At 38.7% G+C, this 22941-nt stretch overlaps 1 protein-coding gene across 2 annotated transcripts; it reads left to right on the top strand.

Moving 5' to 3' along the window:
- The first annotated feature begins 1377 nt into the window (after positions 1–1377).
- Positions 1378–22639, top strand: osbpl2b (oxysterol binding protein-like 2b). Of its 2 annotated transcripts, XM_081387335.1 has the most exons (15): positions 1378–1510; positions 9967–10076; positions 11159–11282; positions 11536–11611; positions 12561–12695; positions 13278–13375; positions 13554–13587; positions 13678–13736; positions 13987–14094; positions 14179–14268; positions 17712–17838; positions 19275–19397; positions 19948–20071; positions 20154–20244; positions 20329–22639. In XM_081387335.1, exons 2-15 carry the CDS (start codon positions 10040–10042, stop codon positions 20429–20431), a joined length of 1329 nt encoding a protein of 442 aa, XP_081243461.1. In that variant the 5' UTR covers positions 1378–1510; positions 9967–10039; the 3' UTR covers positions 20432–22639. The 2 variants fall into 2 exon arrangements, with proteins under 2 accessions (XP_081243461.1, XP_081243460.1); XM_081387334.1 differs by having other exon boundaries at positions 13554–13736.
- Positions 22640–22941: the final 302 nt, after the last annotated feature.

Genomic DNA, 22941 nt, shown 5'->3' with positions numbered 1-22941 from the left:
TGACCGTGATAAAGATTCATTCACACAAACCGAGTCAGACTCATGCATCAGTGATGAGAGGGCAGTTCTCTCTATGCAAGCAGAAACAAAGCCATGTTGTAGAGGGTCAGTGGGTGTAATTGGTGTGTGTAATGTTGGATGAAAGAGTCCCTTTTACTGTAATAGTCCAGCCCCAGTCTTTAGTCCTCTGAGATCTGTTGGAAAAACACTGCAATAACTGACCCTGATGGCAGACAAATCAGCAGGATGGTTTTTGATGAAAAGTCTCTTCCACCATGTTTTATTGCTGACAGATGACTGGCTGGTCTGTCCTGCAGGCTTTAGGCTCTAGACAGCTCAAATTGATCAAATAACTGGACAATAAAGTGTAATAAAGTGTATTTTGGCCATTGAGTCAAAGCGATTTCTGGTTTCAACCTTTCAGAGCTCTTATACTTTGTCAGCATCAGAGGCTTCCAACACACACACACACACACACACACACACACACACACACACACACACACACACACACACACACACACACACACACACACACACACACACACACACACACACACACACACACACACACACACACACACACACACACACACACACACAATAAGGACATTTAAGCAGTGAGGTCAATGCAGGTCAGCTGTGCTGCTGGGAACAGTGGTGAATATCAGTGACGTCTGCCTCATTATTAACGAGAGACATAAAACAAACAGAGCAAATTCATATTTTTAATGTTCAAGCTGATCATGCTTTCATAGAGATTGCAATATTTGAGGATCATAGCATGCAAGCTATATGTACTATTTTACATTTCCGTCAATGGCCTCTGGTAGGCTAATGACTGATGAACGTTATATAAATTTCTTGGAATGAACATTAGGTTAAAATGAAACAGGAATAGCCTGAAAGGTGGTTCATAGAACAGACTGCAACATATGATAAGCAAGTTTGTGCTGTTCGGTTCAATATCTTGATGTCAAGAAAATGTGTAATAAATGCCTGGAATGACCTACATACATTTTTTAAAAAGTAAAATCAACTTGGATGTTTAAGTCATTTCAACTTCAATTTACATTAAACTGACTTTAAAAAATGAATGAATGTAAAAACATGTGTTGTCATAACTTTTTTAAGCAATATATGAATTCAATTAAATTAAATTAAACCAAGCTCTTATATATACGCTAGCATGAAGCATACTTATTTATTGTGGTACATATTTAGTCATTTAAAAGTAAGTATTGCTGAGTTTAAGAGAGCAAAAGCTGCTTGATAAACACATTGTTGTGCAACTACAATGCAAAAGGTCTTGCTCTGACGTAACCAGTCAGGCGACGAAATTCACACAATATAATTGGCCGAGAGACACGTCAATCAAAACGCCCATATCGGTCTCTTCCGGCTGAGTGTCAGCTCTTCAGCAGCAGCAACAACACCAACAACAGCAGCATCATCATCATCATCATCATCATCCCTGTCCGAGAGAAGCGAAATCCAGCCATCATCACAGGTACCCGATTGTCTTCTTTAAAAGTAACTCTTCGGACTCTTTCACAGCAGTAACTGATGTTTTAAAGCAATGCCTTCCAGCGGACGAAAAGCTCTCGAGCCGTTACTTAGTTAAGTTTGGCAGTTAGCTGGAGCTTTAGCCTGTTAGCATCTGTTTACAGACTCCGCTGCTCCTCGTAACCTAGCGAGCTGCTGTCTACCTACACAACATTGTTGAGTGAACAGCGATCACTGGCAAAACCCCACTGATTTACCTAGGCTATCTGAACCAGAATGCTATCTAACCCCCAAAATGCTGTCTAGATAGGCAGCTCACTAGGATTTAGGACACAGCCCTGATTTGTGAGAGTGTCAGCTGCTGAATCCTTTGATTTTGTTGTGAATTGTTGTGTAGAATTAGAGTTTTAGAGATTGAAGCCTTTCGTGTTGAGTTTTAGGGCTGTTCAGCTGTCATTTCCTCAGCCTGACTTCTCTTTAGAAGTAAACAGTGAAGGTTTTGCTTTCCAGATATTTTCATCTGTTTAAGTGTGTTGTTAATGTTAACACATTCTGCACCGACATGAACGTGTTCCCTGGGGCTTTACACACCACCATGTTACACATCTGTAACAACTTGCTTATCTTCTTTACTAAATTCTCTCTTTCTTTTCTATTTTCTATCTTTCTTTTCATTACATGTTCTTTTCTAATGAGAATGACAGGTTTTGGCCTGTGGATTTATCAAATGGTATGTGTGTATTGATGTTTGACGTATTTGCATTGTCATATTGACTCGTTTAATCTACGTCTCATAAAAAGAAATGTAAAAGAAGTCGTCAGTTACCGGTGTTAAAGCGGGTAAAAGGGTTCAGTAATGTACAGTGGGCTTTGGCACGTGCGCTGTTGAGCAGTTATTGCTTTTTCAGTTCCTGAGGTGTTATGTTGTGTGTAGCTTGGGGCAAGTAGACAGATGTAGATAAGTATCAGGCCACATTCCTCAGAGTAAAGCAAGATTTCACGGTCTTGTTTTATGTGCGTGCACATGGAGATTCCCAACACCGTCTTGACTTGCTAATTAATGTGTCATTGTCAGGTATGTGAAGGCACCTTACCCAAACAGACCACATTCCCAAGGTGTCAATGAAACCGTGAGTAACGGTGATTCATTCCACTTCTGAAAACTTGTGGGTGTTTGTGTGTTTACCTACAGTCACTTTATTAGGCAGTCGTGACCTTTCGGGTATTGCCTCAACCTCCTGTACCTAACCTTCAGAAATGCACACAGATTTGTAATGCTTATAATTCATTATATATTATATCCCCTTATGGCTTTATTGCAAATTTTGGCAACTTCCTTTAATAAAAATAACGAAAGAAAAACTGATTAAAGTCACCATGAAATCTAGCCTAGAAATCTAGACGCACCCTAGCAGCAGTAAAATGTATTTCGCAGCCAGGTGGGTCTAGCAACTCTCAATAAACCTTCTCGCTGCAAAAACCCAGATTGGGTCAGGCCAATCACGTTGTGTATAGAGTAGGCGGGGGCGGGCTTAACATACACGACAGAGTTGCGACGGTTACCTGGCTGCTGCTACTTGAAAACAAAGAATGGCGGCTGCTGATGGAGAACAACGGTCTTTCGAATCGGCTTTGGCCGCGACTCTGGAGGACTTGGAGTTAAGTTTTTCTTTGAGAAAAGAGCAAAGAACGGCACTTAAGTCATTCTTAAAAAAAGGAAGATGTGTTCGTCGTTTTGCCGGCCAGATATGGCAAAAGTTGAATCTATCAACTAACGTTAGCTCCGCTGTTGGGAAAACGCTCTGGTTGGTTGAAGCGCTGTCCTATTGCGTGCAGAGGGAATTTGAAAGACAGCCGTTTATCCCGCCCCTCGGATTGAGCCGTGTCTATGGAGAGTTTCCTGACCTAACATCTTGATGTAGGTCTGGCTTGCCAGGCTACATGAAATCAATATTGGCAATTCTTATTTTATCATGGAATATTACTGTATTTATTTAAAAGTCATCCTGTGGTGAAAATTAAGTTTTTAATGTTGTTTATATGTCTATGTGGTGTTTTTAATATGCTTTAAGACAAACCATGTGCAAATTCTCAAGTCCACACCATTGCCGCGTATTTTCTTTTGAAAACTGCGGTGAACAAACGAAGACAGTCTCAAAAATGCGGTTTAAAATCGCTGGTGTTTCTGATGTCACAAACTAACTTGTAACCAATCAGGTCAACGTATCTGCAGGCTTCAGCATATCATTAACTGTGAACTAGCAGGGGAGTCTCGGGAGAAGCCAAGGTTATCCCGGTATATTTTTTTATTGATATTAAAAATTGGGTAGCAATATAGCGGGTGTATGATGTATATTACTAGGTTATGATGAACTATATGCCTTTCTCCACTGACGTTCTGAGTGGTTCAAAGCGTTTCTGATGATTGTTAGAAGGCAGCGGTCAGACTCTGAGGTGATGAACAGGAACATGGTTTGTGTAACATTAGCAACACATTATTAGCTGTTTGATAACATAGTCAAGCAAAAGGTTAATCTATACCCTTATGTGTCCGACGTTGTAAAGAGCGATACCATTGTTAACTGTTTTTCCTACCGAGTGGATCTCTGAGCTGGTTCGATTGAGTGGAGGCAGGGCTAATTAGCATATTCATGGTTCCGCGTATACTAAATGAAGTAAGGGTGTAGAGTTACATTCAAGCTTTTTTTAAGGCATGAATAATTTTTTTCATTTGGAAAAAAAACATTTAGATATATCGTTTTTGTGATTAAAGATGAGTTTTAAGGGATTAAATGATTGACTTCAGCGGGACTTCAAATTATTTATCCATGCACGTAATTATTATAGTTATATGCCTTCATAATCTTTAATCAAAATACCCTCCCCCCTCCCTCTTGCAGAGACATCTCTTCTCTTCTCTGTTGACATGTTTACTGGTGCGAAGACAGCCTGTCACTCACATGACATCACAGCAGTAGCGAATCACAACCATCCAATCAATTCCAGATTGACAAAACCAAGTCCTATACTATTTTTTTTGTTTTTTGTTTGAGGAGTCACAATAGGGAAGAAAAGGCTAGATCGTAAATTCTGTTTCATGCTTGACTTTAAATACATTAAGCACGATAAATGCACAATAAATTCTGCAGATTCTCCAAATAAGTGCAAAAAAACTACCAATTGTATCTTGGATTCCCATCACTTCTGTTCTTCTTTTCCTAAATTTGTTCTCAGAAATGAGCCAGCATCTCTTTTAAAAAGTGTCAAGGGAGAAGGTGTAACCATAATCATTATGTATTTTGGATTTGTGTGTTCCAGGTTCTTTATTTCTACCCTTTGGTCCAGGCAATCAGGATTCTGTTCAGATGAACAGGGCCTGATTGTGTGCTGGGTCTTGTAAAACTCCACACCTGAGTCTTTATTTTTCATGCAGACATATTGTGCCTGGTTATCAGTTGCCACGGCACCGGTGTTCGGTCGTCTCTGATTCCATTCAGCTCGCTCCCGGGAACGCTGTTCGCATATCAGAGATCATTACTGTAGCACAACACAGTGTCTCGGGGGGAGGCTGAGACGTCTGTGTTATTTTAACATTTCATCTGATTGCAGAACACTTGTTGTCCCATGTAGGTGAAAGTGCATCAGAGATAATGTATCAGATTCTGTTGAAAACCTTGAGCAATAGTCTCTCTCTGGCTTTGTCTCTCTTGTTTGATTTCAGGGGACTGATGGTGTCTCCCTGTTGACCCTTTGCTTATTTTGATATTGGCTCTAATGTGTGTTTAAGGGGATAGTTCAACCAAAAATCCAATTTCTGTAATTTGCTCGCTCTCATCTCATGTCATTCAAAACCTGTATGACTTTTTTAATGGAGAAAAAGTCTCCATTGAATCTTTTTTTTTTTTTTTTTTTTTTTTCTCCAAACCAAGATGGCCAACGGCCATTCAGAAATACCAAGTTGCTCCGGAATATCCATCCATTCATTCTATCCTAGAAAACTCTTGTAGGTAAAAAAAAAAAAAAGGAAAATGTTGTAACATCTAGGGAGTCATATCATTGTTACATTTTCCAAGTAGGCCTATTGATTTTAGATTGGGAGGAAATTCTGATTAATCTGTCGTACTAAATTGGACATAATGCATCGTTAGTTATATTTCAGCTAATAAGGGTAAATAGACATACTCTGGTAAATTGGAGGGAGCATAAGCATTTTCTACATAGTCTGAGTTGGGTTTCCTTTTCACGGAGTTGTACCTCCACCAGATCTTTGATGGAATCACATCCTCATGTTCTGATATCAAAGACATACAACGTTCAGCTTGTATGAAGTTCCTCTCTGTCTGCTGGTCGAACAGGAACAAACTCCAGTGAGTTTGCAATAATTAAAGCTTTATTATATTTTTTTTATATATTTGTAGTTTTTACATGATTTCATAATGTTATTCATTGGTTTGTTAAATGCGCACAGTATAACTGTGTTATTACTCTATATTTAATTCAGTATCTCTTTAGTCCAGTTAAAAACAAAAACACATACGGTCTACTCGAGTGTCTACTCAAATCTCTTTGAACAATATGTGGAATAAAAAACTGCAGGTCTTGTTTTTCATGCCCTAAGAGCAATAAAAACATGTAGGGGTAAAAAAATCCTTACTGAGGTTGTCATAATTCATGCATGAAAGGGTTAAGAACATTCCACACATTCACATCCCTTTTCTGATTTGAAACGGACCGCCTGCGTTTTTTGAAAACAGTTAGCCTAATGTTAAGAGTTGATGTGACCGTGACAGAGACAGCTGCATGTTGTCATCCATGCTTAAGTTAGACTGATTTCCTAACTCTTTGATTTACTCATGAGTCGTCTGTGTGGCCTGACCTCTGACCTTTGCCCTTTAAAAACTCATAAATAACCTTAAAGGAACACTCCACCGTTTTTTGAAATAGGGCTTATTCACCTTCTTTCCTACATTTAGATAGGTGGGCAAATGCATTTGTCTCAGTGAATGCATTGTTTTAGTTTGACAGGGTCGGCGCTAGCTTAGCTTAGCATAATGAATGGAATCCTTTGTTGCCAGCTAGCATGTCCTGAGTAAAAGTAATATAAAAAAAAAAACAAAAAAAAAAACACCTAATTACTTCTTGTGGCCTGCATATTCACAACAAGTACAAATAGTGATGCCGATTAACACTAGGCGATTTCCTATGCAGATATTGACTTGGTACTATATTAGGGGGAAGCACAGGCGAAGCACTGCTACTTGGGCGCAGAGATATCACGCCCCAAGTAGCAGTGCTTCGCTTGTGCTTCCCCCTAATATAGTCCTTAATATATAAGTCAATATCTGCCTAGGAAATCGCCTAGTGTTAATCGGCATCACTATTTGTACTTGTTGTGAATACGCAGGCCACAAGAAGTAATTAGGTGTTTTTTTTTTGTTGTTGTTTTTTATATCACTTTTACTCAGGACATGCTAGCTGGCAACAAAGGATTCCATTCATTATGCTAAGCTAAGCTAGCGCCGACCCTGTCAAACTAAAACAATGCATGCACTGAGACAAAAATGCATTTGCCCACCTATCTAAATGTAGGAAAGAAAGTGAATAAGCCCTATTTCAAAAAACGGCGGAGTGTTCCTTTAAGTTTTACCTGATTGAAACGAAGCGTCACATGGTTTGGGTCATTAGAAACCAATTAGGCCTTGCAAAATGGTTGAGATGCTTTTGAATTGCTGTTTGAAACTTGTGAACAATGAGTTGATTTATTGGTACAAGTAAACAGGGCTGCCAAATTTACAATTCGAATTTCGAATATTCGTCAAATTTAAAATAAAAATCCATATTTGAATACAAAAACGGTGCATTTGAATTTTAGGTGTGCACCAGCCACCTAATGATGTATGAGTTGTTGTGTTTTTTAATGTTTTTGTTAACCTGTCCAGTTGAACCCTCTAGATGCTGCGCCATTGTTCATTCGAAACATTCCAGAAATAGAAGAGCTCGAAACCTAAAATCCTACACCCCAACCCTAAACCTTTCCCTTTCCCTAAATTTCATCCCACTGCATTTAAAAGCAAAAAGTACTCTGTGTGATCTGTGCTTCGGCTCTTTGTATTAAACTATGCGTGAATATACGTATGATGCTGTTTTGTTCATAATTGTTTATGCAATTTATGAAATTATATTTGATTTATTAACATTATTTTAAACATTATGCATTAGCCTACTTTGTTTTTTGTACAGACAATTTCATTGCTTCGCATAAACGGTTGGGTTGCATTCATATTTTGCTCACTATCTAGAGCTAGGTGGCCGGTGTCCAGATATAATGCTCATTATACCATGTCCTTACCAAATGCAATGCAATAAGATCCCAGCAACAAGCAATTTGTCTGTCCACACAAATGACACTCAAGATGTGACAAAATCTATCAAAAATCTCAGCCAATCAGAAGAGTGTGTAGGCGGAGTCTATCTGCAAGCACACTGCATTCTCAACCCAATGGATAAGTACATAATCAAATTCATAAACATTGGACCATTTTAACAATTGTTAAAATTGTCGCTTTCATTATGGCTATAAAGGTCACGCAAAATGAAATTCAAACTCACATTAGACGTTCTTGTCTTGAAATAAAGCACATAAACCGTACCTGAGAATTTCGGCATACTTTGTATGTTGTTGTTCCTGCCGCGACTTTGCAGAAATAGAAACATTTCTAAAATAGAATCGCTGCATATCACCATCGTGGCCGATTTGGATAGAAACTCTGATTAACGTGGAAAAGAAGCCCCTTTATTGCCTGTCGTGTCTGGTTAGGACAGAGTGTTATATTCCCAAATGAAATGTCAGCAAATGGAACTTCTACAAAGATTCGCTAAAATGAAAGTTGGCAAGACATGAAAATTCCCCTTACCTGTTTTGTAAATCCATGTTATTGCATCTTATTGTGAACCAAACGGTGTAGGTTTAAATTTTTATTTGACCCCATAGGCCTAATGTTTAAACAAAATGTCAAAACTGGATTATCCAGTGATAACGACAGACTTCTCTCTGTTGATGTATGCAGGACTTCTCCAATCATTAAGTTCGCTTTAACTCTCTGCCTTTCTTCCTTCTAAAAAATCTTCTTCCAACTTTTGTTTTTCTTTTTAAACTTTTTTTTGATTTTCTGTTACACTTGCATGTGTGTCATAAGGAAGAAAATACCTGTTGCTACTTCACACTATTTATTCAGAGTTCACTAAAACTTTTGTCATGCACTGACCAGGTTGACGGTAGATTATGGAACATAAGCGAAATACAACTTGTGTTAATCTATTAAGATTTATAACGTTTTTCTAAGGTAATGTGGGTGCTTGCTTATTTGAAGATGCTCTGGTCCCTACTTCAGTCATTGTTAGTCTAATGTATTTCTTCTTGTCCATCAAAATGATAACACATTTCTTCCCAAACGGGCTATGGACCCCCTGACCCTAACTATGAGCTGGAGTAATAGTGGCACTTTGCTTGGCAAACACCACTAATGAATGGTCAAGTTAATTTGTGGAGTGATTTGTCATAATATGATGGGTATTTCCTGAAGTTGCAGAACTGTTGGTGGCACATGTCTAAATAAAATGTCTGATAAGGTTTATTATTAAAAATCAATAAACGTTATGCAACATACTTGTTGGTTGTCACCTTGATTTGCATATTTGTCCTAGATTTGCATATTTGTCCTAATAGCGAGTCGGCTCATTGACTTTGCTATCTCAGAAAATGTTTTTGCAAACAAGAGCCACAGGAGACACCAAAGAAGTCATGATAGTTGAAGAAAGACTTGAACCGGGTAATTAAAAATGGGTATTGCTTGATTTGTCTTCGCTTTTCACGTTACTTAAAGACTTCAAAGTCATAGGATGTAATAAAGCTGTTAGTTGCTCTCCAGTAATTTGTGCTCAGGGAATTCATTGAGCCTAAATGGCAGTCTGCTAAAACAGACGAGAGAGACATTCAGCAAGCGTCCTTCAACTACTCAATGGCTACATAAATTTGCATAGCTGGCTAATAGACTTTAACCGCGAAAGAAGCGCTCCCTCAGGTATTGTCTAGACTGAGATAAGGCCGTCCTGTGTGCGTCACAGTACAGGTCTGTCTCTCAGCTTACACTCTTTGGATGGAGATTGTCCAAAGTTCAGTTCTATATCTAATAAGTTGCTGCATACAAGCCCATGGGAGGAGACCTGCAGTGGCTCCACCTCTCATTTCAAGAGCAGCCGGCTAGTTTCAGTCAAACATGATCGATGAATGGATGCATGAATAAGGCTCTAAGATCATTGGAGGAAAGGTGAATGATGGGATTTTTGTTTTTCCTATATGGGAAGCATCAAATGGACTCTCAATATGCCGCCTTAAAACTATTGTAAGCGGTTTTCTTGTTCACGAGTCTGGTTTTGATATTGACTATTGTCTCTTTGCAGGTGTCCCTGTTTCCAGAGACAAGAAAGAGAGACCATGTTTTAGAGACCTTGTGCTGTCAGCCCATTCTCTACCATGAACAATGAAGACGAGTTCTATGATGCCGTCACAGGTGAGAGACACTTCGAAATTGCACGGGATGGTTGGGCTCCACAGTTAATCAGGGAAAAAAAATAAAAATCAATAGTACGATTTAAAAGTGTCCATTTATGTCTACTCCTGCTGCTTTTGCATTTTAACCAATCACATACATGAATGTATCGCCAATGGATGGATATTTGAAACCGAAAGGTAGCTCTAAAATTTGAAGTCCTAAAGAGAAACAAGTTCAACAACTTTGTCCATGTAATGGCACCTCTGTGACACAAGCCGGTCCGGAGCTGTCGCGTGTCATGAAAACATTGACATTCTCTCAGCGCTGTCTGAGTTCACACACAGCAGTATTAAACAGCTGTGTTTTCTGAGGACGATCTCATTTGTCCCCTATTGTGAGTGTTTTGGCCACTGTTGACTTTGGCCCTCAGCCGTGTGTGTTTGTTATATCGCGCCAGTCTGGTGTCGGCTTACCGCAATCTGTTGATAACTTCAATTATGTAGTGCTGCTTTCAGATGGTCTGATGGCTTCTGTCATTGCGGAGATGAAATGAGATGAAAATAATGTAATGAATAAATAAACAAGGCAATATGGACTTTGGCAGGTCATTGTGCTGGAAACCTGAAGCCTGATATCATATCAACCAAGTCGCTCATATCAGGTGGTACAAAACGTGAGGAACCACATTTTATTCCATGTTATTAAATCGGTAATAAATGCATGTTGATATCAGACATACAGAAGATATAAGAAGTCTTCTACATTTAACACGTATGGTCAGAATTTTAGTGGAGAGATTTTATTAATGGCAATACCGTATATGTTTGCTTACAACTGATATTATTCGATTTTATGTATTTTATAAATAACTTTTTCACTGTTCTTTTAATTATTATTATAACATTATTGAAAATTAACTATCTTGAACACTTATACTTTATAGACCAAGTTTCAAAACTTTTTTTGACTCTCTTTTTTTACCTTTTAGTATCATATTGTAATGCATAAATTTGCTTATAGGAAGACTTGATTTTAGTTTCTAGTGTGTTAATTTTTAAGTTGTGATTTGTACATAATAATAATGTGCTTGTGTGTCTCAGGCTTGGATTCAGACGAGTCGTGTGAAGGCACATCAGAAGCCAGTTTTAAAGACGCTGTAGCGTTTGACGGTGCTCAGAAGAACAATGGAGCTGTTCCCCAGGAGAATGGAATTAAGAAGCGCAGGTCCGGCCAGATTCCAGTGCCGTGACCCATATACTCCTTATTATGCTCTTTGTCTCTGTCTTTAATCTTCTCTCTCTCTCTGTGTCTTTTGTCTTTCTATCTTTAGATTCTTATTTTCATCTTATGTTTACAGTTCATTCTCGTTCATGTATAATCTTCACATCTGTGCATAGTTCTACAGTCAAACATATCAGTGCACTTGTGAGAGTGTATGCATGTTTGTGAATAAGAAATTGTTCTCCTGCCCTTTTAGGTCGTCTCTTCCTGCGCCTATGTTCTCCAGAAATGATTTTAGTGTTTGGAGCATTCTCAAGAAATGTATTGGACTGGTAAGGATAAAAAATAAATCATTCTAGGAGCAAGTGCAGCATAATTATGAGTGCATTAAGAATGGATAGTTGATTAATGTCTATTAGTGAGCTTATGTACTTAATCACCAACTTTTTTTGGAATATTGCAATGTTCATTATAATTGATTGATCCTTGCATGTCAATATTAATATTTTTATTTGTGTGCCCTCTGAATCAAAACATTCTTCCCCTCTCTCTTGCAATGACATATCTTCTCTGATGACACATCACCGCCGTTAGGAAAGGGCAAATAATTATCCCTCGCCCCCAGCACCTGTCACTCACATGAGTTTGCAGCAATTAGCAAACAACAATGATCCAATCAGTTCCAATCAAGGACAAAATCAAGTCCTGTTTCTTTTTCATTCTGATAAATAGATCACGCAATAGGGAAGAAAAGACCATTGCATTTTCCATGTCACACCAACTTCTCGGAGAGGGTAAAATGGGATAGGGCGAAAATAGGTATCGCGATATATCGTTAGCGTGAATTCTTTTGACCACGATAATCGTGTAGTAAAAAGTCTGATATTGTCACAGCCCTAATCCAAATCCTCAAAAATCCTCTCTGAGAAATCCGTCACTTTCAGCAATAAATTAAGAAAATTACTGTCAAGACTTGGTTTATGTATATGCAGTTGCATCTCACTGTTTTTACGATGACGTGAAGTTGACAGTTTAACGTTTTAAAAAACATCTCAAATCGTTCTTTTCTATTGATTTGCTAGTCCGTTGATTTACAACATCCAGCTGAATGCAAGAATGTGTCTAGGGGCCCCTTAAGAAACACGTCTGATCACTGTCGACATAACCCTAAAGCAGCGTTCCTTAAGGGCCGCTAGTCAACCCGTTTGAAAATGTGTCGTTTGTCACAACCTTTAAAGACGTTTGGTCCTGCTCAGCCTGTTTTATTGTGCTGTGTTCCAGGAGCTGTCCAAGATCACCATGCCCATTGTGTTCAATGAGCCCCTGAGCTTTCTGCAGAGAATCTCTGAGTATATGGAGCACACATACCTCATCCACAAAGCCTGCTCACAGAACGACTCTATAGAGAGGATGCAGGTGAGACCACACTCACAATGGCTGATCTAAAATTATTATAAGAGTTAATGCTAGAGTTTGATTATAATGAAGATAAATCGCAGTTAAATCATGTCATGTAATCCCAATTCACGTACTTGTGCACTTATCTATGCTGAGTGTGTTCACTGAAAACTCAATAAATACCTAGATAATGCACTTAAAGGTATAGCGGAGGATCTTTCCGAATTTTAGATAAGACCCGCCCTCTCCACTTTTTGAAAAGTTTGATTGATTCACCAAGAATGATTGACAATTAGGAGGACCAATAGTATAGGTGATCCACCCGGAAGTAAAAAATCCTCCGCTATACCTTTAATTAACCAAAAAAAAAATTGGACACTTCATGCACTCAACTGTCACAGCTTTAATTACATAGTAGAGGGGGAGGGGCATCAGACTTCAATGTTGAATGACAAAATAACCGTATAAAATTCATACACTTCACGTTTGAGTACATATTAATGCTTAAGTGTTTAGTGTGTCATTTGGGATGCAGCACAGTTTTGTAATAATACAATCCGGCCTTTAATTTGACATGTTTTTTTCTGTCTTGCTCCTAAGACGGTAGCTGCCTTCGCTGTGTCTGCGGTCGCTTCTCAGTGGGATAGAACTGGAAAACCTTTCAACCCGCTTTTAGGAGAAACCTACGAACTCACACGGTAAAGGGACACACAGTTAACTACAAACCATGCTGATAAGATTTGAGGATGTCGATAAACATTGGTTAGATCAGGATTGCTCTAAAGGGAAACTGTTCTTTGTCATCTATGTAACTTTGCTTCTTCTTCCCCTTTAATGCTTCCTTCCTCTACTCTTGTTTGCTTCTCTTTCACTCAGAGAGGATCAGGGTTTCAGACTGATCTCAGAGCAGGTGAGTCACCATCCGCCCATCAGTGCGTTTCACACTGAGAGTCTGACAGGTGACTTTGTGTTCCACGGCTCCATCTACCCCAAACTCAAGTTCTGGGGCAAAAGTGTGGAGGCAGAACCTAAAGGGACCATCACGCTAGAGCTTCACAAGTGAGTGTGCCATGTTTATGTGCACACACATGTACAGACCCTAAATTCCCTGATATGTATATATAAATATATGTGTGTGTGCACATCAACTGCTATTTTTGTGTTCATGAAAAGGTCTATTGATTGTGTGAGTGAGATTTTCCTTGGATGAGTCAGTGGTATCCTGGTTTGATTTGAGAGCAAAGGGTTCTGGGGTTGCCGAGTAACGGCCTGCTGACGTGTGTGTGTGTGTGTGTGTGTGTCCTCACAGGCATAAAGAGGCATACACATGGACGAACCCTTTTTGCTGTGTACATAATATAATTATCGGTAAACTGTGGATTGAACAGTACGGCAATGTGGAAATTGTCAACCACAGGTAAAGTTTTTTTTAATGACACATCTATTCTATTGTGAATTCACATTGATGTTTGAATGATTAGTGTGACGTGTGATTGCTTAGTACTGGAGAGAAGTGCGTGCTGAACTTTAAACCCTGTGGGATGTTTGGAAAGGAGCTGCACAGAGTTGAAGGTTACATCCAGGATAAGAGGTGAGATCCTGACTCACACTTTTCACATTTTACTGGACTGCTTCTATAACCATGAACTGTTTAAATGATTGGATCATGTTTTAAGAAAGACCCTGCCCAACTTTTGTAGCTATAGTGATTTAAATGTGCACTCAGTCATTTCAGCCAATATTTCAGTGATCTTGGTCTTATACTAACACCTAGCAGCAAGGATAAAGCCTCACACAAAAGAGCAAACATTTTCAGCTTTCAGTTCCATAGAAATTCACTATTTGCAATCAGTTACGATTTATTTATTCTGTGAGTGAGACCAGGTAGTTATAGGAATTATTATTCCCCCGAGAACTAAGTTTTCCCCTTGGGCCATTTTCCTGGTTGCATTCGCACTGCCAGTAGTAACGTAAGCCAGCCAACAGCGACGTATTTTAAGTGCGGGCGCAAGCAACTGGAGGGCGTGATCCGAGCTGTTTTTGTGTCGTGGGTTTTGTGATAATGGAGATGGAATATAGATGCGATTGAAATAACAAAAAGGAGGGCTAAGAGTGGGGTTGCCAACTGTTCCGTATTAGCCTGGACTTCCCGGTTAGGCCTAATTGATTTGTCCCATACGTGACCTTCCTTGTCCCATTTATTGACTGCTACGCTGATCTAACCACTGACTAATTCAAGCAGTGCTGATCACGACACTTGAGAATGATCTTTACTGTCACTTTTGGTTAGTTTAATGCATCCTTGCTGAATTAAAGTACGCTATTTACTTTAATTACTTTCCAAAAAAAAAAAAAATTCTTACTGACCCCAAACTTTTGAATTGTAGTTTATAATGTTACAAAAGCTTTCTAGTTCAGATAATTGCTTTTGGCAAAATGTGGCATTTTGTTTGTATGACATTACAATTGTACATATATAGGTTAAGCAAAACAAATGTGTTTATGTCTGAGAACCTTTTTAAACATACTTAACTGCATGACCTACACTGTCTGGTACAGTACAGATATTTTGAGTGTCCCTTATATTCCTATAAAGAACCACGATTGTCCCGTATTTTCCTTTTGTGAAGTTAACAACCCTACCTAAGAGACTAAAAATCTTGCACTTCTACATATCATCAAGGCTGAGAAAAGAACAAACGCCGCAGACAAAGGCGAGAGAGGTAAATGCTATTTATCGCTGTTTACCATGTTCGTGGAATTAGCTCCTGGAGTAAGTGTATGTAAACTGTGTTTACACGCCGGTGTTTCACAAGCGTTCGGCCAATCAATGTACACTTACGTCACTGGTAGTTCCTATTGTGCTGGGTTAGACTCTACTCTAAAGTAGGAGCTAATTTAGTTCCCCCAAAAGGCCTTTTTGTTTCTAAAATCATTCCCAGTTCCTGCGGCGCAAACACACCAAAAACAGGTACTTCCGCCCTATGAAAGGAACTATGAAAACGTTACTCCGGTGCGAAAGCTCCTTTTGAAGTGGCATTTATCTGGTCAATGAGGTGACTCGTAAATTTTATTAAAGGAGAACTCCAGTCAATTTTAACATTGAGCTCATTTTTTTGTAAATTTGGAGTGCTGTCAATACAGAGAACAACGACAAAAATCGGTGTTGCCTACACCGTGTTATCCTATTTTTAAAATTTGCACCCTGTTGACTTCAATGGGGCAAGTACTAAACCTGCTTTTAGCCTCTTAACATCCTTGATGTGTCATTACAAGTGCACAGCCAATGTGAGTGATTCCTTCAGAGTGAACAGGAGTGAATCTGACTGCAGTAGATGTGAAAGATATGAATAAATATGATGTTTATTCAGCCAGCGCACATACCTGTATTTACATCCTGTTTTCGGTTGAAGTCCAAAGTAATCGATTGTCGAGTTCACACGCGTGATCATAGGTAACTAAATCTATGCGCGTGAACTCGACAATCGATTACTATGGACTTCGACCGAAAACAGGATGTAAATACAGGTATGTGTGCTGGCTGAATAAACATGTTATTAATAATTAATATCTTTCACATCTACTGCAGTCAGATTCACCCGTGATCACTCTGAAGGAATCACTCACATGACCTGTGCACTTGTAATGACACATCAAGGATGTTAAGAGGCTAAAAGCAGGTTTAGTACTTGCCACATTGAAGTCAACAGGGTGCACATTTTAAAAAGAGGATAACACGGTGTAGGCAACACCGATTTTTGTCGTTGTTCTCTGTACTGACAGCACTCCAAATTTACAAAAAAATTAGCTCAATGTTAAAATTGACTGGAGTTCTCCTTTAAGTTACTGACATGACTGGAGTCATATAAGTGCTATTCATTTCTTTGTGTAAAATGGTTTTCAATAAGATAAGCAATGATGACCTTTTAGGACAGTGAAGATTACAAAGCAGTTAGACATCTTTGACACCCATGACATTTTGAATGAAGTTAATAATTAAGGCGTGATTTAAATCTCTGGAGGTGCCAAGTCACTGTACTTTTGGGTGTAGTTAGCGTTTCTACTCCATTGCAGCATCTAGCTTTAGCAAGAGCTCTGTCCCGTCGGTAGTCATCGCTTTGCATCACTGCTCATTTGCATGATGTTGAACTCTCCCATGTTGAATGATTGATTTCTGGTTAAAAATGAAAGGTTTACTTCTTTTTTTCTCCTGTTGATGCGAATTGCTTTCTGTGTGGATGGCCATCTATATGGCTGATGTAGACCTTATTGACAGCAGCGCCATCTTTGAATTTTAACAGGAATGAAAGCGAGGCTGTGAGGGATAGACGTATCTCTTCAGTGGGTTGTACTATTACTTAATGTGTTTTTGTTTTTTTCTGCTGACAAAACACTGCAAAAATATCTTTCCAAGAAATTTAAGTAGGCAAAACACTTCAGACAACATGAGCTGTGGAAAATTATAAGTGATCTAGGAGCTTTTTACAGCGGGTGCAATTGAAAACACGGCAAGTCTATCTCACAGCCTCACTTTCGTAGCAGTCATGGCGCTGCTCTGAATAAGGTCTATGGCTTCCAGAAAAAAATATTCTGAGATACTTAGAAGGACGACAACTGCATTGCTAGATGTAATGCACATGAAAGAGTCTGTTTTTTTTTTCATGATATAAACCAATATCCGCTTCAGCACATCTTTAACTAAAGTAAAGCACTGTTGTCTATGTGTCACGATCCTCTGTTAGCCAAAGCCTAGTAGCCAGTATTCATTCTAACTTCGAATTGCGCTAGATTATTATTAATCAACAATAAATATACAACATTATGGCACCCTGAGAAAAACATTCTCTTTTAGACCACAAATATATCAATAATTAAGTAAGCTAAGTCATAATGGGAATTTGACTCAAAATAGGTACAGGAAGGCTTATTCCCACATCCATGTACGTCTAATATTTTTCAAGATCAGCTTTCTTTTATTTTATAGTGCTACGTACCTCAAATAGTTGTTCTCCTCTACATGTACTTTGCTTGCAGTAAGAAGAAGCGCTGCGTGATCTATGGGAAATGGACGGAGTGTATGTGGAGCGTCGACCCACATGTGTACGAGGCCCATCGGAAGCTCGAGAAGAAAGGAGCGACGGACACTAAAAAACAGAAACAGGTGTGAAAGATATTAGCAAGGCTAACAGTTGAGCACGCATGCTGCTTTAACCCCTGATCGCTATCTTATCTTTTATCATATCCTATTTTTATTTATTTTTATAAATGGAAGCAGCTCTCCTCTCTGTGTTCATGTCAAGGTAACAGATGTAGACTAGTATCCGTAGGTGTAGACGTGTGCAATTCTGATTCGTCCAGTGATTCAGGCTCATGTAGAGAATAATGGAGTGTTTTAGGGTTACAGAGCTGATGGGTGTGTAGTTTAAATATGTGCTAATTTATGTACAGAAGAGCGGTGTGTAGGTGTAGAAAGAGCAGGTGTGTTAAAATACTCATCACACCTCAGACCTTTGACTCTGTTCAGATTTGTGTCAGTTCCTTTTGGTCCCATTATACGACAACACACCCAGTTTATGGCTGTATTTGACAGACTTCTGGGTGTGGGAGATTAACGGATAGTTCACCCAAAAATGATAATTGTCACAATCAACCTCATGTCGTTCCAAACTTGTATGGCTTTCTCTTCTCTGTGGAACACAAAAGAAAATATTTTGAGAGAGGTATACGTATAAGTCACTGGTCACCGACACCAACACCGTTTGGTTAACAACATTCCTCAGACTATCTTCTCTTGTGTTCTGCTTTTAAGCGTTTAAAGACTTTTATTTCAAAGAAAGAAAGCCCAAGCTCCCTTTTCAAGTCAAACATTTCGATTTAAATGGGAAAACGATAGATATACTGGAGATGCCACTTGGTTTGATGTCTTATGTAATGCAGTGAACTTCATACTTTAAAGGAGAACTCCGGTCAATTTTAACATTGAGCTCATTTTTGTGCTTTGTAGCCCTGTATTTACATCCTGTTTTCGGTCGAAGTCCACAGTAATCGATAGTCGAGTTCACACGCATAGGTTTAGTTACCTATGATCACACGCGTGAACTCGACAATCGACTACTGTGGACTTCGACCGAAAACAGGATGTAAATACAGGTATGTGCGCTGGCTGAATAAACATCATTTTTATTCATATCTTTCACATCTACTGCAGTCAGATTCACCCGTGTTCACTCTGAAGGAATCACTCACATTAGCTGGTCACTTGTAATGACACATCAAGGATGTTAAGAGGCTAAAAGCAGGTTTAGTACTTGCCCCACTGAAGTCAACATGGTGCACATTTTAAAAAGAGGATAACACGGTGTAGGCAACACCGATTTTTGTCGTTGTTCTCTGTATTGACAGCACTCAGTACTAAAAAATGAGCTCAATGTTAAAATTGACCGGAGTTCTCCTTTAAGTGTGACTAAATCGTTTTTGGGGTCCACTGTGTGCGTTTATGCTTTTCCTGTCTGTGGAGAATCAGTGTGAAAAATGAAAGAGTATTAGGGAAGGTTCTTGTCTTGTCTGAGGGATTTAAAGATGCGGTTGCACCAACAGGAGGAGCCAGAAGCCGTCAACGAGGATGCCGATGAAATGCCTGATGTACAAGAGACTGTGGCCGTGGTTCCTGGAAGCAGATTATTATGGAGAATATCATCTAGACCGCCTCATTCGGCAGAGGTACATGCCGTTATATTCATGAAGGCACACACACGCATCAATATGTGAAGAAAAAAAAAAGTTACACCAACTGATGATTTCTTAAAAGTTGAACTTGCAGACGCCAAACTTTAGAACAGTAGTGTAGATCTTTTGAAAGAAGTCTCTTATGCTCAGCAAGGCTGCATTTATTTGATCAAAAACACAGTAAATACAGTGAAATATATTACAAATTAGAATAACTGGTTTCTATTTTATTATATTTTAAAATGTCATTTATTCATGTGATGCAAAGCTGAATTTTCAGCATCATTACTCCAGTCTTCAGTGTCACATGATCCTTCAGAAATCATTCTAATGTGATGATTTGCTGCTCAAGAAACATTTCTGATTATTATCAATGTTGAAAACAATTGTGATATAAATCTTGTAAATGTTTTACTGTCACTTTTGATCAATTTAATGTATCCTTGCTGATTTAAAGAATGAAAAAAAAAAAAAAAACGCAACCCCATTTTTAAACTGTAGTGTAATCTCATTTTGTTCATCTCACCCCTCTGTTCACTTCTAGATGTATAACTTCACTAACTTTGCCATGACACTGAATGAGCTGGAGCCTGGCATGGAAGGAGTGCTGGGACCCACAGACTGCCGCCTACGGCCTGACATCAGAGCCATGGAGAACGGCAACATGGGTAATAAAAAGTCTGCCCTACAGCGCCTCCTTCTGTTCATGCATGATAAAGACTAACATAAAGCTTTTGTGTGTTTGTGCAGATGAAGCCAGCAGAGAAAAGGAGAGACTGGAAGAGAAACAGAGAGCAGCTCGTAAGGAGCGAGCCAAAGATGGTGACGAGTGGTCCACAAGGTTAGCACTCCCACACTTCCCTGCCTTTTGTATGTGTGTGTGTGATTCACATGTGCCATATCTTAACCTCTCTGCCCGTTTCAGGTGGTTTCAGTCAGGCACAAACCCATACACAGGATCACAGGACTGGCTGTACACTGGCGGCTACTTTGATAGGAAATACACAGACTGTCCTGATATCTACTGATGAGGAGGTGCAAGTTCAAAGGGCAGAGATTCCTCACCACGCACCATATTGTACCCACCCGAAAACAACAGCGCTTATGCTCACATTAATATCGTGCGGGCACCATCTTCAGCACTTGCGTTTATGATCGAGCTTTTTGAATTGCCCTTTGAAAGCATCTTCTCTCACATCTCATCAATGGAGGAGAGCGTGGAAACAGCAGTAGGAGAACAGAACTGCTTTTGGAGGTTCAAGCCTCTCATCAGAGCTCCAGCTGGTTCACCGCCAGTGATGCTGGAGCTCAATGTAGACGTAGTTTCATCACACAAGTTGCTTTGGCTGTTTTCCATGTACAGTAGGCATTTAACAAACTAATTCCAGATGTTTTGAGTCGGGCTAGCACTGAGCCACCTAAGACCTCGGATCCAGCTGTACGCAGAGCGTGAATGTGATCAAGCATTATTAAAAATGTTTAGTGAATGATGATGAATGTTAATAACTCTTTTTGTGTGTGTGGGTGTGCGTGTGTGTGGGCAATTAATGTAAAAAGCTATCGATTTTTGTTTTAATTGGTACAATATTTTGCCTTTTGGATTTGGTTTCAGATTAAACTTTACGCAAAATATCCTCACCATGCGTTCAATATGGTGATGCGTTTTAAAAATAGCCTCATTTTCTTTTCTTTTTTTTTCACTTTGGGGTTCCCGCAGAGACTCATGGGATGTAAAATAGGCTGACTGTACTGACTTTAATGTTTAACAAGTTAAAACTAGCTCTGTTGACATTGTAAATGCACAATTTTCATATTCCACAGTTTTTATAAGGTATCGGTGTCACACTAAACTGTTCGAGCACTATCCGTTGAATTTGTTTTATGAAAAGTAGGGTGTCATGGGTTGTTTTATCCATCAGCATTTGCATCTGTTATCGCTGCTCTCAAACATAGACTTGTACATTGTGTATTTGAGAAAACGGACTAAATCTATGCAACCTGTTCAAACACCCCATGTTTCAGTCTTTATGATTATGGAATGGCAGCTTCTATAACATGCATCTCATTTGTGAGGATATTTACTGCCATGAAGTATTTTACGATCGAATCATATTCTCATTCTCATTTAGAGGTGATCTGAAGTCAAATAAGCGGGTTTGAAGCACAGTGATGCAACAGTTGCTGCTCTTTTCAAGTACACACACACGTTTTTCTTTCCCACAGTGCCTGACTTTGAATGCATCTGTTAGTCACTAATGCTGAACCTTAAGCGGTTTGTTTCTAAGCACCTTTCCCCTCGTCTAAGTACTTAACATCAACGGGAATGTCAAAATGTAGTCACCATTTGTTCGATACACACCTGACATTCAGTACACTACTTGTTTTGCATCCTTTATTGTTATCTGTTGCTTCATTAAATGTACATTTGATCATTTGAAAACTAGCGTTATGAGACTAATATTCCACGATTAAACTATAGATTTTATTTGTATGTGGCTTTGTGTGAGTTCATTGTGTAAGTGGAATGACTAAGCGTCCCTCTTGTCGTATTTTCAGTGTATGGATGTCTGTATGTTCCAAGATGTTGCACATAGATTTCTAGCGATCATAAGCACATGGCTCTTATTTTGTGCAATGATTTATTTTTATAGTATTTAATTTTTTGTTAAAAGGTGTCAAAAGGTATTTTACTGTGAGATGAGGCGTATACTTCATTTGTGAACAGTTTGCTTTAGAATTAAAGGGGATGTCATTCTGGTGAGAACAAATTCTACTAACTGAAATTTTAGTTTGGAAATGTTGATTCTTTTGGAATAATAAAAAAAATGACATTGATAAACCTCTCTCTGTTTCATTCCTTTGAATGCTGGAAATCTGCAATACTGCCTGGGCATATAGTGCTGTGAAAGAGTTTTTGTGGTTTAGTGGGATTTAATTAGCTTTTTGTGCCCATCTGGTAGGGAAAAATATTAATTTCTGTATGATCTTTTATTAGATTATGTGGCAATACGGTGCAGTATATAGCCTAAAGGTTACATTACAATATAAACTAAATAAAAAATTTTGCCCACAGTTGTAATGGAAGTTTTAAATAAAATATATAAAGAAAAACAGGTCAGAGGTGATGTCCGTTGATGCGTCATGGTAACTAATTATGGCATAACATTGTAAACCAATGAACTACTTAATGAAAGCACATTAATATTTAGTAATATAATAAACTCAAAAATGAAGCTGAATTGTTCCTTGTGTTGTCTTCATTTAAACACTTCAATACAATGAAATAAATCTGTGAGCTTCTAAACAGATGACTGAAAAATCATGCAGCAATTGTGTGGAGTTTGAGAGTTTGTGTGTTCATTCAGTAACAACCAACCCTCTAATTAATGAGGAGTATAGCACACACACATATGTGGAAATAATATGTTGGAAAACAATAGATATTGCAATTATTTTATTCTACACAGTAAAAAACGTTGGGTTATTTTTTTTACCCAACCGAATTATTATTTTTTTTTATTAAAATAATGTCATAAAC

Source organism: Scardinius erythrophthalmus, assembly GCF_964197995.2.
Source record: "Scardinius erythrophthalmus genome assembly, chromosome: 15".
Classification (NCBI taxonomy): Eukaryota; Metazoa; Chordata; class Actinopteri; order Cypriniformes; family Leuciscidae; genus Scardinius; species Scardinius erythrophthalmus.
Note: the sequence above shows the minus strand (reverse complement) of the source record. Positions and strands in the feature narration are given on the sequence as shown.